Source organism: Daphnia pulicaria, chromosome 3, assembly GCF_021234035.1.
Source record: "Daphnia pulicaria isolate SC F1-1A chromosome 3, SC_F0-13Bv2, whole genome shotgun sequence".
Taxonomy (NCBI): Eukaryota; Metazoa; Arthropoda; class Branchiopoda; order Diplostraca; family Daphniidae; genus Daphnia; species Daphnia pulicaria.
In genome coordinates, this window is record NC_060915.1 from 7069900 (window position 1) to 7084489 (window position 14590).

At 45.7% G+C, this 14590-nt stretch overlaps 1 protein-coding gene across 3 annotated transcripts in view; it reads left to right on the top strand.

The window, feature by feature from the left end:
• LOC124328881 overlaps nt 1-14321 on the top strand; it is a 28657-nt gene extending 14336 nt beyond the window's left edge. The window contains exons 1-8 of one of the 3 annotated variants that reach the window (XM_046787716.1): nt 4392-4497; nt 5127-5263; nt 7308-7618; nt 8184-8400; nt 11951-12128; nt 12489-12625; nt 13556-14111; nt 14182-14321. In XM_046787716.1, coding sequence (XP_046643672.1) covers nt 5188-5263; nt 7308-7618; nt 8184-8400; nt 11951-12128; nt 12489-12625; nt 13556-13683 — 1047 coding nt within the window. In that variant the 5' untranslated portion in view covers nt 4392-4497; nt 5127-5187 and the 3' untranslated portion in view covers nt 13684-14111; nt 14182-14321. Of the gene's footprint in view, nt 1-4391; nt 4498-5126; nt 5264-7307; nt 7619-8183; nt 8401-11950; nt 12129-12488; nt 12626-13555; nt 14112-14181 lie in introns of those variants that run through there. The other 2 variants (XM_046787714.1, XM_046787715.1) reach the window with 2 other exon arrangements.
• The last annotated feature ends 269 nt before the right edge of the window (nt 14322-14590 follow it).

Genomic DNA, 14590 nt, shown 5'->3' on the forward strand with positions numbered 1-14590 from the left:
TCTCTTTTTATTATTCGCTTTATTTTATTTATTTTTTTTTTTAATTTCCGTGCCGGTCATCGCCATGAACCGGAGTTCAACTGCGTAAATGTTGTGCTAGTTTTTTTGTTTTTTTTGTTTGGTTTTTTCTCCTTTTGTTTTTACCGACCGGCTATGTAGTAGTTCCAATCAGAATAAGTAGCTGCACTGTCTCGGCGAGTCGCATCCAACAACAACTGTTGTATATGGTTGTTGGACATCATCTAGGCGTTTTGTTTGTTCTTCCTGTTATCCCGGAAGAGGAAGAAAGGACAGGCCCGTAATCAATTTCAACTGATGGAAATCATCCAGAGTACTTGGGATATCCAGAGGATCCTCCTAGGAGACCGGGACAGACAAGAGAAATGTATTATCGTCGTCGAGCACATATATAGTGACCCGTGACGTAAATGCATACACATAGATTTGCCATCGCATAAGAGTGTTAAATATAAATATGGGGAGACTAGCTAGTAGCTAGTAGTGTATCAACTAGGCTGTGTTGTGTTGCCCGACTACCACTGTGGGTGGGTCTGCAGCACACACTGCTGCTGCGGTCTATTATGTAAGGATATGGAAAGAAAATGCCGGGCGAAAAACCTTTCACAATCCATCAGGCTTTTTCTTTTTCTTTTTCTTCTTCTTCTTCTTCTTCTTCTTCTTCTTCTTCCTGCTGCAGCAGTTGCATGGATTGGTTGCTGCTTTCAGACTTAAGTGACTGCTGACAGTGAAGAATATCCTTGGCCTCACTTTGCCCTATTATTCCCCGGCCACCAGTGGGGGGGGGTTAGCCCCTCTCTTCCTGGATCCAAATAAGAAAAAAGAAAGAAAAATAAAATCTTCTTTTTGCACATCCGCTCTGCTGTCTGTGTGTTTACACTTGCGCATCATAATAATAATAATAATAATACACACACTTCATCATATATCCGTGGAAAGAGATCGATATGTATATGGCCGGCCTTCCGAAAACTTATCGAATGATGCGAATAAATGATATCGATCGCCACCGAGATTTTCCGCTTCCGGCTATAACTTTTTCTGTGATTCGGCAAACAATGCAAACATGAAAATCCACTTTTTTTTTTGCTTGTGGTACTATACTACTGTGGTATTAACTGACGTCTATCGATTACGTAGTCTCTCTCTCTGTAATGTAATTCCTCGATTTTTGCTGGGTTCCCCATCCGATCCCAGTGCACCCTGCGGTAGCGAGACGTTGCACGTGCAGAATTACACGTCGCGGCTCATCATCATCTCGATGAAGGCGAAATCCATAAAGGCGCTGGGCCATAATAAAACATTTCCCTTGCGTATCGTCTCTCTCTCTCTTTCATTTCGACACATTTTTCTACATTTCTTCTTCTTCTTTCTTGCATTGGAACAAAAGTCAAAGTAGGACGTGAAACAGATCTTTAATCCCGGTTGATGTGTTACGTTCGTGTTTCTTCCGCTTTTTGATGACTTTTTATTTTCTTTCATTTTTCTTCTTCCTCGGCGGATGGTTGTTAAAAAAAAAGAGGAGCGATGGATGGATGGATGGCGCGGTTACTTTTTTCTTTTCTGCTAATACCAACGGCCTATAGATGATATATTCATACGCAGAGGGGGGGGGATAAGGGAAGTGGAAGGAAACCGGAAGGATATGTCGTCTTGGGTAAACAAAGTTTCCCTCTACCTCCCCTCCTCCCCCCCCCCCTCCATGTTTGTGAGGGAATACAACATCAGCGTCTTTCTGCGATCGACTCTGTTTGCTCTCGCCAGTGTTTATACACAGCTATGGGGGTGGCGGCGGTGGTGCTGTATTTATACCTTTTTATATCTATTTCCACATTACATGGAGCATGCAGCTAGGCTGTAAACACTACGGCTGGATGGCTGTAATACGTCGTGCATTATGGACATGTAAAGCTCACGGATCAAGCCCCCCACGATGCATCGTCACGAAATGTGACAAAAAAGCGGCGGTGGAGGAATCGATCTTGATTTGGATACAACATCACATCAGCCGGAAATCGACAGAAATTCCTTTCCTCATCTCTCCATAAGGAAAAATAAAAAAAGAAAAAAGAGGATGCCTTTTTAAATGTCCAGTTTGCGTCAGAATCTGAGATTGTATAGCGCCGTGTGCGTCACATTGGTCCTGTTTTTTCTTCTTCTTTTTGAATAAGATGTCACACATAAGAGCCGGCCGGGACGAGAGGAGCTGCTGGATGTCCCTGATGTGTGTCCGACGACACTGCCGATGTTTGTGTTTCTTCTCCCGCGGCCAAAAAGAAAAGGCAACTGTCAACATTTGTCAACTGCATTTCTCACTCGCGGCAACGGCGGCGGCCGCACAAATAAAAGATTCTGGGGGTTGGCCACACCGACGCCCAGATTTGAAAGAAAAAAAGGAAATCGCCTACTGTATGCCTGTTGTGTGTGTAAAAGTCGCTCCGGTATAATACGGGGCTGCGCTGCTGTCAGCGCCCCGGAATTGGACACTTTTAAGGGCTCACTCCATTCGAAAGAGATGTATATGTACATAAAAGCCAGTGCGATTGGCCGAGGCCCAAACGACGACATGGCAGGCGAGGGAGAATTTTCTGTCGCCCAGATCTATGCGGAATAAAATAAGAAACTATACTTGCCACTCCAACATGAAACATGTTGGCAGCTCGTTTCAGACTTTCCAATCGCGTCGCAGCCATGACTTTATTCCCGCTCGCACAACGTTGGCCCATATCAAACAGCCAGTCCTGCTGGACGGAGGAGCGTAGGAGCCAAAACACAGCCTGAAAAGAAAAGAAGAAAAAAGAAATTTCCGAGAACAAAAGTTCTCATCTTCATTCCGGGCAACTGTTATTTTTGGTGTTTTTTTTAAATTATTATTGGATTTCTTGAATTCTTGGGCCCGTGTTTTAAATAAGAAGGAAAAGAAAAGTTGCCAGTCCCCGAGGGCCAGTTCTTATAAATACAAGAGGCCGCTATTAAAAAAATGAGCCGACCGGATGGATAGGCAGTGACGCAGTTGTTTCTACGAAACATGGTTGCTGTGGTGGAAGACAGCGATCTGCTTGTATACTCGCAGAGGCAAACGCGGTACACCGAAATTGTCCTTCTGATGAACTCGACCATGTCATAATAATTGGTACAATGACATTCGCCATGTATTATGTAAGACGGCCATAACTAAAGACCCTACTAGCCCCAAGTCACGCAAACGTCGGAGACTGTGTAAGACCCTACAGCAGCCGTTACAGCACCACATCTATATATACTACAAGATATACTACGGGGAGAGAGAGAGATGTCTCTCAATATGCAAGTAGACGGATCGTTTAGCTGCTGCTGCTGTGTACACATAAGACGCGGTTCGATTCATTATTTGGGCTGATGGGCGGCCCGCCGGTCGTCCCCCAGGGCGTCGCTCTCCGATTTTGATTTCGACGTACACGCCCATTGATGGAATTTACTATCCAGGCCGCCAGCAAAGCACGCGGGACGAATACAAAGTGACGCTCTAAAAATAACTCGGTTAAGCGCAAGTTCGTACGAGATTTGTTCAATTAGAGGTCGAGTGCTGTTGGCTGAATTGAGACAGTCAATCGTCAATAGAACGTGTACGGTTGGAGGTGTTAAAACAAAACTCCATTCACTCGCAGCGTTTTGGACTTGGGAAACTCTTTTTTGATGGTGTTGGCCCATTTTCTTTTTCTATTATTTGGCTCTTTTCTCTGCCTCTGCTCTTGTTCCACTTTGATCGGCTGAGCCGGTGATTAGACAAGTGAGAGACGTATTCAAATGAGGGGGATATTCTATTGACTTTTTCCTCTTCTTCTTGGCCGCCGTCAAGTGAAAGGTAAATGGATTTCACGTTCCCTACAACCTGGACGCCTATCGTAACACATCGATAATCGTGTTGGTCGAGGGAAGAAAACAGAAGAACAAAACAAAAAACAAAAAACAAAAAAACTCGAAGATTTAAGAATTCCGTCCTTCCGCTTTGTTCTTTTCCCTTCCGGGCAATTGAGACGGAAATGAATGGATTTTATTTTTTATTTTCAAATCTTTTCTGCCTCGCTCGCCAAACAGCGGCGGCTGCTGCTGTTCTTTCAATAAGGTGCACAGCATAACTACGTCAAGGCGCTGCCTGAACAGTTGGAAGCAGTCGAGTTTTTCTTTTTTTTTTTCGTATCCAGCGCGCGCCAGCAGCAGGATTCATGGATCGGAATGATTGATCCATGTTGTGATGCCAGTTTCCCCCCCTCCTCCTTTTCATAGGAAAAAGGGGCGTGCCGTGGCAAGCGTTTTTCACGTCTAAAAAGAAACCAAGTGAAATATCCTCCTCTGCTTTTTTGTTGTTGTTATTTGAAGAAGACGCAGAAGAAAAAGGAAAGACGCGTGGAGAGTGTAGCCGAGGCCCTGACACAAAATCAATAAAGTGTCCCAATTTCCAGGAAACGATCGATTTGTCTGCTCCTAGATATATTCTGCGTGAGTGTGTGTGTGTGTGTGTTGGATTCGCTTTGTTTTCCTCGTTGCACATTTCCTCGGCCTGCATATGGCCAGCTTAGATGAATTCGAGAACAAGACAGAAAAGTTGTTTACACTAGACGACGTATACTGTACTGTACTGCGACTACCTTTGATATATGCAACACGCCCATCATTCGTCTTATATTTCTATTCCCCACATGCCCGTTTCGTCGTCGTCATTGGATTCCATTCCGTGTCCTGTTGGACTTGGATATTTGTTCAGACCAGTTAGTGTGCGCTGCACAGCGATCCGCATCAACTGCCGCATCAGCCGGAATACATAGTATATAAAAGCTATAGGGCATACATAGATATGAAATGCAAAGTGACTCGACTAATATATAGAGCAACGAAATAGGCCAGCACGAATTCAAATGTCTAAGCGATGCAAACGGCCGCCCTTTATCCTCATTTGTGCATGGGGGATATTGTCTCACTCATCGCTCATTTCTTGACCGCAGTCGATTTAACAGCGGACAATAATCATAAAAATTCTCCTCTTCATGTCTTTTTATTTGGTTGTTTTGCTGGTCGTCTGGCCGTCGACGAGCTATGATCTTATCTTTTCCAACTTGTCCATTTGCCAGGAATAATGCGCACTGTCGTCGTCGCTGCCATCACATAGAGCACCGCCACCAACCGTCAGCCATGAAATCCCTACAGCCGTTTACCACCGTCTTATTCGTCATCGTCTGCTGGATCGTGTCATCCGCCGCATCCAGTCGTAAGTTTCGACTCAAATAAAAATAATAATACAAGAGAAAACCTAAAAAAAAAAAATATTTCAGCTAGAGCGTTTATTGCTCACGCATCACAATCATTTCTAGATATTATTGAGACGTTAGCGCTTTAATGATGGGCCCATTTTCTCCCTTTATATTATTATTATTTTTTTGTCTCTGGAGAGGTTCCCTTCAATTGATGGCGGCAAAACTGTATGAGTCGCATTAAATAACACAAAAGCAAATTTTTTTCCCCTTTTCTTCGGATGTGTTTAAAATAAATGGCGAGGAACATGGGCTCTTTCTCTCTCTCTCTCTCTCTCACTCGAAGATGATGGATGCTTGTGTCTCGTTGCCGGGTCTCTCTCTCTGTGTGTGCTGTGGCGCAATGGGGTGACGTGGAATAACGCGGGCGTAATGTTCCGGAAAAAAGAAGAAGAAGAAAATCTCTGCTCCTAAATAGAGAAAACGCGTCGTCAACTGTGTGGGGGCCTGGATGAAATGCGGACTCGTTTTTCCCCCCTCAAGAAAAGACAATGGGAGAGAGGGAGGTCTTGTAAGAAGAGACAGATAAAGAGCAACAAATAAAAACAGGGAGAATTATAGACGTGTGTCTCTATAGCCAAACACAGAAAATAACAGTCGAGCAAACAATCTTCCATGCACAGACAATAGAACTTGAGCTCTCTCCCAGCAGAGAGTCAGCCAGTGTATAATATCCGCTAGCTGCTGCTGGCTGGATGGCTGGCTGTCTGGCAGGGTTTCAAGAGTAAAATATTTTTTTATTTTTTTCGGGTTTTCCCTGTTTTGGCCCACGCAGGCGGCCACAATCCTAACGGCTGCGGGTTGGTCCAATGTGTGTATAACCCCGGCAGCATCAAGAGTTCAGCACGATAAGTTTTCATTCCACCCTGGAGATATGTATATAGAACTCAAGATGGACTGCGCATCACTACTGCTGATGGCCGTGTAAAGAGATGACAAGGTTAACGAGCCTTGCTGCTTTTTGCGGTGGCCGCCGCGCCAGTCGAGCAAACTGGGAGGGGGAAGATCGTCAACGAAAGAGAGACGACCAAAAATGGGGTTATATGGCCCATATCGTTTCCGGTCGGTTTCACAGTGAATTAGGCGAGTTTTTGTGCAATTCGCTCCGTTTGCCTCACTTCGACTCTCTCTGTGGCGGCCGGGCTAGTCCCGCCCCCTTTCTCTCTGTGTGCATAACAACAACATCATTGACTTGAATTTAGTTTGGCTCTGAAAAAACACGGGCGCGACAGTATAGTGCCAGCAGAAATTTGAATAAATCAATTTGCGGCTTGATGTATGTATTATTGCACTTTTCGGAAATGTATATGGGAATATATGGGAAAGCGAGGTATTCTCCCGGCAGTCGTCGTTTAATGGCGGATAAAATCACGACGTTTATATGCGACGCGCGCGCGATCGGTAGACACATTAAGAAACGAATGCCACCCGGTGGATGCATTAATAATTGGACGTGTATATCGAGGCTACAATACTAGCCGCCGCTGTCGCAGTGCCGCTGCTGCGATTGTATTTTCTCCCCGTGAATAACCGCACAGCAGCAGATGAGTAGCGAGTTATCTAACAGTGTATAGAGGACCCGGCCCGTCTCTCCTGCCTGAATTATAGATGTTTCCTTTAAGTGTATAGGAGTGACCTCAGCTATATATAAGCGAGAAAAAAAAACACTACGACGGCGAGGAACGAGAAAGAGCACACAGGAAGGGGGGAGGGGGGGGGGGAGGTGGTGGTGGTCGATATTTGCGAGCCAAGAGAATCTGCAATTTGATCCCGATTTTTCCCTCTATGACAATAGTCTCCAAACTGGACCACATATAGTGCAGCGTGCACACAAAAAAGGATTAGGAGAAATGGGCGGGCAGGAAGCTGGAAATGGGCCGAAGTTTTCATTTCATTTTATTTCTTCTTTCGGGACTTTGCGTGATGTTGTCCGTTCCACTCGAGTCGCTGCTTGTCACATGTTTGCCCAGTATTAATACCTGCCCGCCACTTTGTTTCCAGATGAAAGCGACAAAGGAGACAAACTCACAGCCGGAGCGTCCAGCGAGCAGTTCAACGTGGCGGCGCCGCCCAGTGCGCTGCGATTGACGGGCGAGGATTATTCATCGCCACAACAACAGCAACAACAACAACAACAACAACAACAGCACGTCGATGAAGCAAGTCAGAGCAGTTTCAGCGACGCAGCGGCCCTTAATTTAGCAGAACGGTCGCCTCGCTTCGAAGATCCATCCGGTCACGCCAACGTCACTGTCCAGCTGGGTGACACGGCCTTCCTCAACTGCAGAGTCTTGGATCTCCAGGATAAGACGGTAAGGCTATATCCCCGCTGCCCTATTATTTATACTGCTGCGCCAGTTTCTAAATAATAACCTAACGTGCGACGCTATTGAGCGCAGCAATAGACTCGGGATGTTGTGTTATATATACTCGGCGGCCGGTGGCACTGAGTCTATGAGTCATATGAGTCTATGCCAAGCAGCAGACAGCGTTTCCTCCTCCGTTCCGAGATTTGATTGTGGGACGGACGCCTTGACGCGACAGGCCAGGAGGAAAAGGCGAAAGGCCGCCATCGCCGACGCCGCAGCGGCTGTTCCATTAAAAATGACGTCGCCCCCTTATGTGTATAGAGAAGAGCGCCGCCGGTAACTCTGTCACCTTTTCCGCTCAAGAGTTGCTGCCCACGGTTTCTCGAGTCCCTTCTCAGAATAAGATGCTGTCACTCAATTCACGTCTGTCTTTCCCACCCACCCGGGAGGCTACTGTGGCTACTGTATATAATAGGACCTGATTATTATTTGATGGAATAACTCGATTACACACACACACTGATGATGCTGACACCCTTGTGATTCTGATTGAAACGCCTTACAACAGCAGGTGTCGTGGGTGCGCCGTCACGAGCAGGAGCTCCACCTGCTCACCGTCGGCATGCAGACGTACAGCACCGACTCGCGATTTTCGCTCCATTTCCAACATCCCAACGATTGGCGGCTGCAAATCAAATTCGCCCGGCCACGCGACGAAGGCATTTACGAGTGCCAAGTCTCTATCCATCCGCCCCGCATCTACACCGTCCGGCTCATCGTCGCAGGTATTTCTTTCTATTCTTTTCTTTTTCTTTTATTTTTGCTCACCCATCAATTGATAGAAACAACCTTAATCTAAAACCATTTTGTCGAGAAAGAGATAGAAATAAGTATTTTAGTTTGATAGTGATGGGCATTTTCTCCCATCCATCGGATTTGCGGAGGAGAAAGAAAAAAAGAAGAGATGGAATGGACCTGGGTTGCCAATTAACTATGATCGTGATTGCTACGTGTTGTCAGTAACGAGGGAGATGACAGGGCGCTTGTCCTGATTGCGCCTTAATCACCTTCTCCTCTATCGTCTTCTTAATCTACACCCGCTGGAAATGTACCCGCGCATTCAATAATAATGAGCGACGACTTTGATGGTCTGCAGCACCCGGAGTGGTCCATCACAATGATGAACCGACTCAAAAAGAAAACAAGAAGAAGAAGAAAAGCTATATACGTACACTGCGCGTGTTAGGCGGGCGATGATGGCTAAGACTTTTTTGGTTTTGGTTTTTTATTCTTCTCTCTCACATATACTGCGGCAGCCGATCGATAAATTCACAGTGGGCTGCCGAGAAACTTCATATAAATAGGTTTCCATGCGGATTGATGGACGATATAAAAGGAAAACTGGCCGCCCCACAGCCTAAAAAGAAATAAGCGAAAAAAAAAATAATACCCACCAAGCAAATAGATCGTCGACAAAGAATAGCAGGGAAATTGATGAGCTCCAGTAGCATCGCTCGATTTTCTTTGTTTGATATTAGAAAATGTTGTTGCGCACATATGCCGTTCATTATGTGGACGGGGGGAACCTTGTTGTTTTATTTGTTTTCCATTTCCCTCACAATTTCATTATACGTGCCACTGTATAGTCGGCCAGCCCATCCAGTCAGGGGACGAGGTCGGAGGTATAGAGGAGTAGCAGTAGGTATGTGCCTGATTGAAAATTCTTGGTAACCGTTTGCATCGGGCTGCTCCTGCAGAGCTGCACATACAGGAAAAGGGAAGGAGCCGCTCTTGATTCTTCTTTTTCAATTGAACGGTGGGGTTGGGAGGGGGGGGGGAGCAGCAGCACAATCATTCCTCGCTCCTTGATATAATTCTTGGCTGTTGGGTAGAGAGAGAAAGTTAGGGAAACAGTAGGCGGCGCTTTTCATATATTATGTAGTCGCAAAGAGCGCGTCTGCGAGAAATAATAAGAGAAACGGCTCGTTAGCTACTTGGCCAGGCTTTTGCTTCCTTCTTTGACTTTTGGCGTAGATTTGTAGATGCTGCCGCCGTCAGTTTAATAAAGACTCTCTCGCTCTCTCTCTCTTGCTGCTGGGCCGCCCGCCCTGCAGCTGAGGCCCAAAATACATCCAACGGAATGTGATTTATCCCCTTCAACAGCAAATGATGTGAGCAGCGCTAATAATCGAATGACAATCGCATTACTCCGCCATCATTTGTAACGAATGAAATGAAAAAGGCGAGGAGCTGATGGCGTCTGGAAATCTTTTGAAAATAAAAAAGAAGTCGGCGCCGCTCTTAAGTTATTCAACACCTTTGCTCATTGCATTAGGACCAAGTATTTGACTACAAAGCCATGAAAGGTGAATACGTAATAGGTCTGTGAAAAAGTGAAAATGTGATTGGACTCGCGTCCTCCGTCTCGTCTCTCCCTTCGACAACACCAAATAACTGGGCGGCGAGATTCACAATAACAAACGGCGATGATGCGATTTCCGAAATGGGATAGCCAAAAGAAAAAAGGAAAAAGAAGAAAGTAAAAAATATCAGGGCATTTTCGATGGAGCCCGGCCCGGCGCTGCTGCTGCCGCTATAAATAAATAGGCAACAAGAGAAGAAGCGGGATCAAAGATGTCAAACTTTTTGGGGGGAGCAGAGTACCTACCACCCGAGTGTATTCGAAAGTTTATTCTTCTTCGTTCAGTTCTTCACGTCGGGCGCTTGCATGCGCCCTGCCTTTCAAGTTTTCAACCAATAAGCTTTCAACCTCTCGCCTCCATTTTGCGTCAGAGAGATTTTTCTTTTCTGCCAGAGCCTTGGAAACATATATTCCTCTCTTTCTCTCTCTAATGTCTCTCGTTTCTTCTTCCTAATACAGTCTACTAGTACATCTCTCTCACTCTTTCTTCCTCCTTTTTTTCCCTCCTTTTTTCGTCGTGTACTTTGGACGTCGACGTTGCGGAGATTCAATTTCCCTGACGCGCGTCCCGTCGCCTTTTTTCGCTTTGAACGTCATCCGCCGCGATGCCGAGGTGTCGACAGTCTCAGCAGCAGCAGCAGCAGCCACTTGGGTGTATCACGTTGTGAGCCGCCGATTGATTGGATTGATAGCGACAATCAAGGACACGCGTTGCCCACTTTTGACGCCGCTCAGCTCTATATCTTTTGAGGCTATTTTGTTTAGATTTGGCGCGCTATTATTGGATAACGATCGTGATTTTCTCCGAAAAGCTCGTTGATTCCGAATCATTATTTTTCATTCTTCTCTTTTCTTTTCGGGCGGGTTGCTGCTGTTCGTGTGGGAGATTTCCACCAGATTTGCGAAAGTTTTTTGGGGTCCGTAAAGAATGGGCTTCGTCGTTTCGATTCTCTGGATCGGCGATTCGTGACCAAACATTTCCGAGCAACAGCTATAGACTCTGTCGGGTCTTGCGTGACGGGACAAGTTATCTGGGACTTAATGTTGATATCTTCTTCTTGCCTCCCACTCGTCAGCGTAGCAACTGCTCCGCTGGATAACGACGTCTTGCATAACCTATGTGGTAGACGTATCAAAGGACCTTTAGTAATAAGGATCGAATTATCCTTTTCTAAACATCCTCCCTGAATCCTGAGAAATTCGACAGTTGCTCTCCAATTTCTGTAGCACGCCATCAGCAGCTGTAGATCTCTCTCTCTCTCTAAGTGATTCAATCTCTCATCAACACTCTCAGGGTTCGTCTTCACCTGACCTTCATTTATCTCTGAAATATTCGCCTATCTATCTCTCTCTCTCTCACTCGTTTGTTTTCGTCTAAATATCTTTCGTCGCTCATTATTATGCGGCCATGCATAAAAACCAAGAGCCGAGTATATTCCAGATGGGACGACGACGAGGACGACGAGTTTTGGCACACCACTCCTGACACGAACATCTGGTGTTATTCAATTTCCTTTTTCGGTCTCCCGTAAACTGCCTGCATAGATCCCGGCCCCATCGCCGCCGTCGTCTAAGCCCCGCTCGCCCCGATCGTTTTAATATCAAGGCCGTTTGTCAAAACGCATTCACTCCTTGTGTATAAAACGCCGAGGGATCGAATCAGAAAGAGTCGAATGTATATAGACATGCGGAATTGATCAGTTGTTTCGTCGAGTAGATACGGAAAGCGATATAGTGTATATATTCCAAAATCTTTTTCAAATCCAATTGCTGAATTGATGTGGGCTGGTTGTTGTGTGTATATCGATCGGATCCCCAGTCTCATCCAGATTTGATACGATGTGAATCTCAAAATGTGATTTCTTTTTCTCTTTTTGTATTTTGTATTTGGTTATTTTGCCGGAAATGTCTAGTGCCGAGCGTGGAGATGGTGGACGACCACGGGCGGGTGATCGAGGAGAAGATCTACAAGACTGGCAGCACGATTGAGCTCAAGTGCGTCGTCAGTAAAGTTCCCGGTCCCACTGCCAACATTATGTGGCGTCACGGTCTCAGAATACTCAACTACGACACTTCGCGCGGCGGCATCAGGTGACCGGGTCGTTTTCCTCCTATCGTTTCCAATGTCTTAGACAATGCCAAAGAGATGGGGTGTTGTTCTTGGTATTTCAATTAGTATATAGCAGTGAACTATAGTTTTACCGTATGTATAATATAAGAGATCCAATCAAAGTGGCCTTTGTCCGTGTGTGTATATCAAGTTGCGCAGGTGCTCTTTATTGTATCAACTATACAGAAATCATTTACTGGCGGTTGGCAACGGAAATCAAAAGAAAGCCCGTGTTGTCATACCGTGTTGTTGTTGTCGTCTTTTATGTCACATTCAATTATTAGATTTATTCTTTTGCTATAATAACGTTTTGTAAATTTTTGATTGCGACGAAACAACAGCGTGAAAACGGACCTGTTGCCGTACGGGGCCGTCAGCCGTTTGTACATCGCCAACGCCAGTCAACGGGACGCCGGCAATTACACTTGCAACATCTCTGAATCGTCGTGGACGACTGTTGTTGTCCACATCCTGAATGGTAGAGTATTATTTGTCCTCTCACTATATATTCCTCAGCAATTTTATAGCCTACAAGATGTATCCCATTTACTGCTGCTGGCTCGAGTGTTGGGTATTGGACAGTTGAGCTCGGGGGCTTGCAAAAATAGACGCAACTTTCTTGACAACTACTGCGGAATTGATCGAAACTTTTTCTTTTCTCGCCAGCTATCTGTCTGTTTCTATTTCTACTTGTATTTCTACCTACACACCGACTTGATGTGACGATGTACAAAATAGTTGTAGACATCTGCCCTTTTGGAGTTGTTCATATTCCTATTTATGTAAACTGCGTGTTTAAAGGTTCTTGCTATTACGGCATCGCCCTTGTTATTGTGAGTGTACGACATTCGGTAGGCAGGGAAATGCGCAACGAATTACAAGGAATCCGACTCATTACTGACACTGTCATCTCCGGCCGAAACTTTCATTTTCCGCTTTACGGCTCTTATAGACACGCCAGATAATGTCGATATTAAACAGCGCACAGATAGAAAAGACAACCTCCTCCTATTGGCAACTTTGATTTTTGGGGCCAAAAATATTGACTTTTACCAGAAGAAGAAGAAGAAGAAGAAGTACGGTAGAGAGTTTGAGGACCAATAATAATGAGCCGGTTGTTGCTGTGCACGCACGTTTCACCTTCAGTTGCCAGCAGTGTCGACTCAACTTTTCGAGCGCAATTCATGTCATTGACAACACGAATACTTCTAGCCAGCGCATGCACAGAATTGTGCGCGTTATAAATCACAAAAAGAAGAATCTAAGAGAACCCGCCGTCAAATCTTGAAATCATTAAGACAATATGCAGCGACGTCGTCGTTATCTTTCTGTCGGCGGCCGTTGTTATATACACTGAGACTGCAGTCATAAATCAAAATGTTTCCTTTGTTGTTTTCTTGTTCATCAGGCGAACATCCAGCAGCGATGCAGCACGGCCAGTCGTCGTCGTCGGAGAGGAGACCCTTGGTCATATCGATGCTCGTCGTCGTCATGGCCTCCTGGTTCTTCATGTGGAAATGTTCGTTCAGTCGGTAACCGACCGAAGAGCGTCCGACAGAATGTCCATCCCGGCACGAAACAACAGACGAAAATGAAACGGAGAAGAAAACAACAAACAACAAACAAAACTAAAAACGACCGAGAGACGACCGCACACGCCCAGTGCCAAGAGAAAGGCATTCGAGCGCTCAAAACAGCAAAATGGCTTAGATAATTTATTCACGCTTGGAGGCAGTCGGCGAGTCGGCCGGACTCGTTATTGGCTGCTTCTTCGCGAGCGATTGGGTCTGGATGGAAAAACAAATGTGGCAGGTTCCGGCAAGTTGTTACGTTCTATCGGACAAGATATTACCATTTACCAAGTCTGAGAAGGAAATGTGCAATATGATGGCTAAAGCTCACACGACTGAAGTCATCAAATCGCCAACATCTCCTCCATCACCTCCTCCTGCTCCACTCGTTGAGTGAGTTGGATCAACTTGAAACGATGTAAATTTTTCCGATGTAATCAACTTTTTAATTGAACCTGATCAGGAGCAGAGCGGATGGTGTTGACCCTTATCAGCCGTGGCAGATGACGGAACGTGAGCGGGAGATTTGCACCAAATATGTCCATTTGATCCAGGGGAAACGGATTCGAAAGGATCCATCCTTGCTCTCGCTGACTCCTCTCGATGGAAATAACACGATGGCCAATAATAGCAATCCACTTTCACCTGAGACGCCATCCGGCAATGGTCCATCACTGTACATGCCGTCACTTGCTGGCCAGGAGAGTCGAGCTTTTATTCCCAACGCTTCTTACACGGTGGATCCGCAAGCATCGTCTACCACTACCAACAGTTGCTTTGTGGCCGACATTGAAGAGGATCGCGTCAGTCCAGTCGTGTCCCGTCGAGGACTACTCAGCGTGTTGGAGAAAGGAGCATTGGGCTGGGTTCGT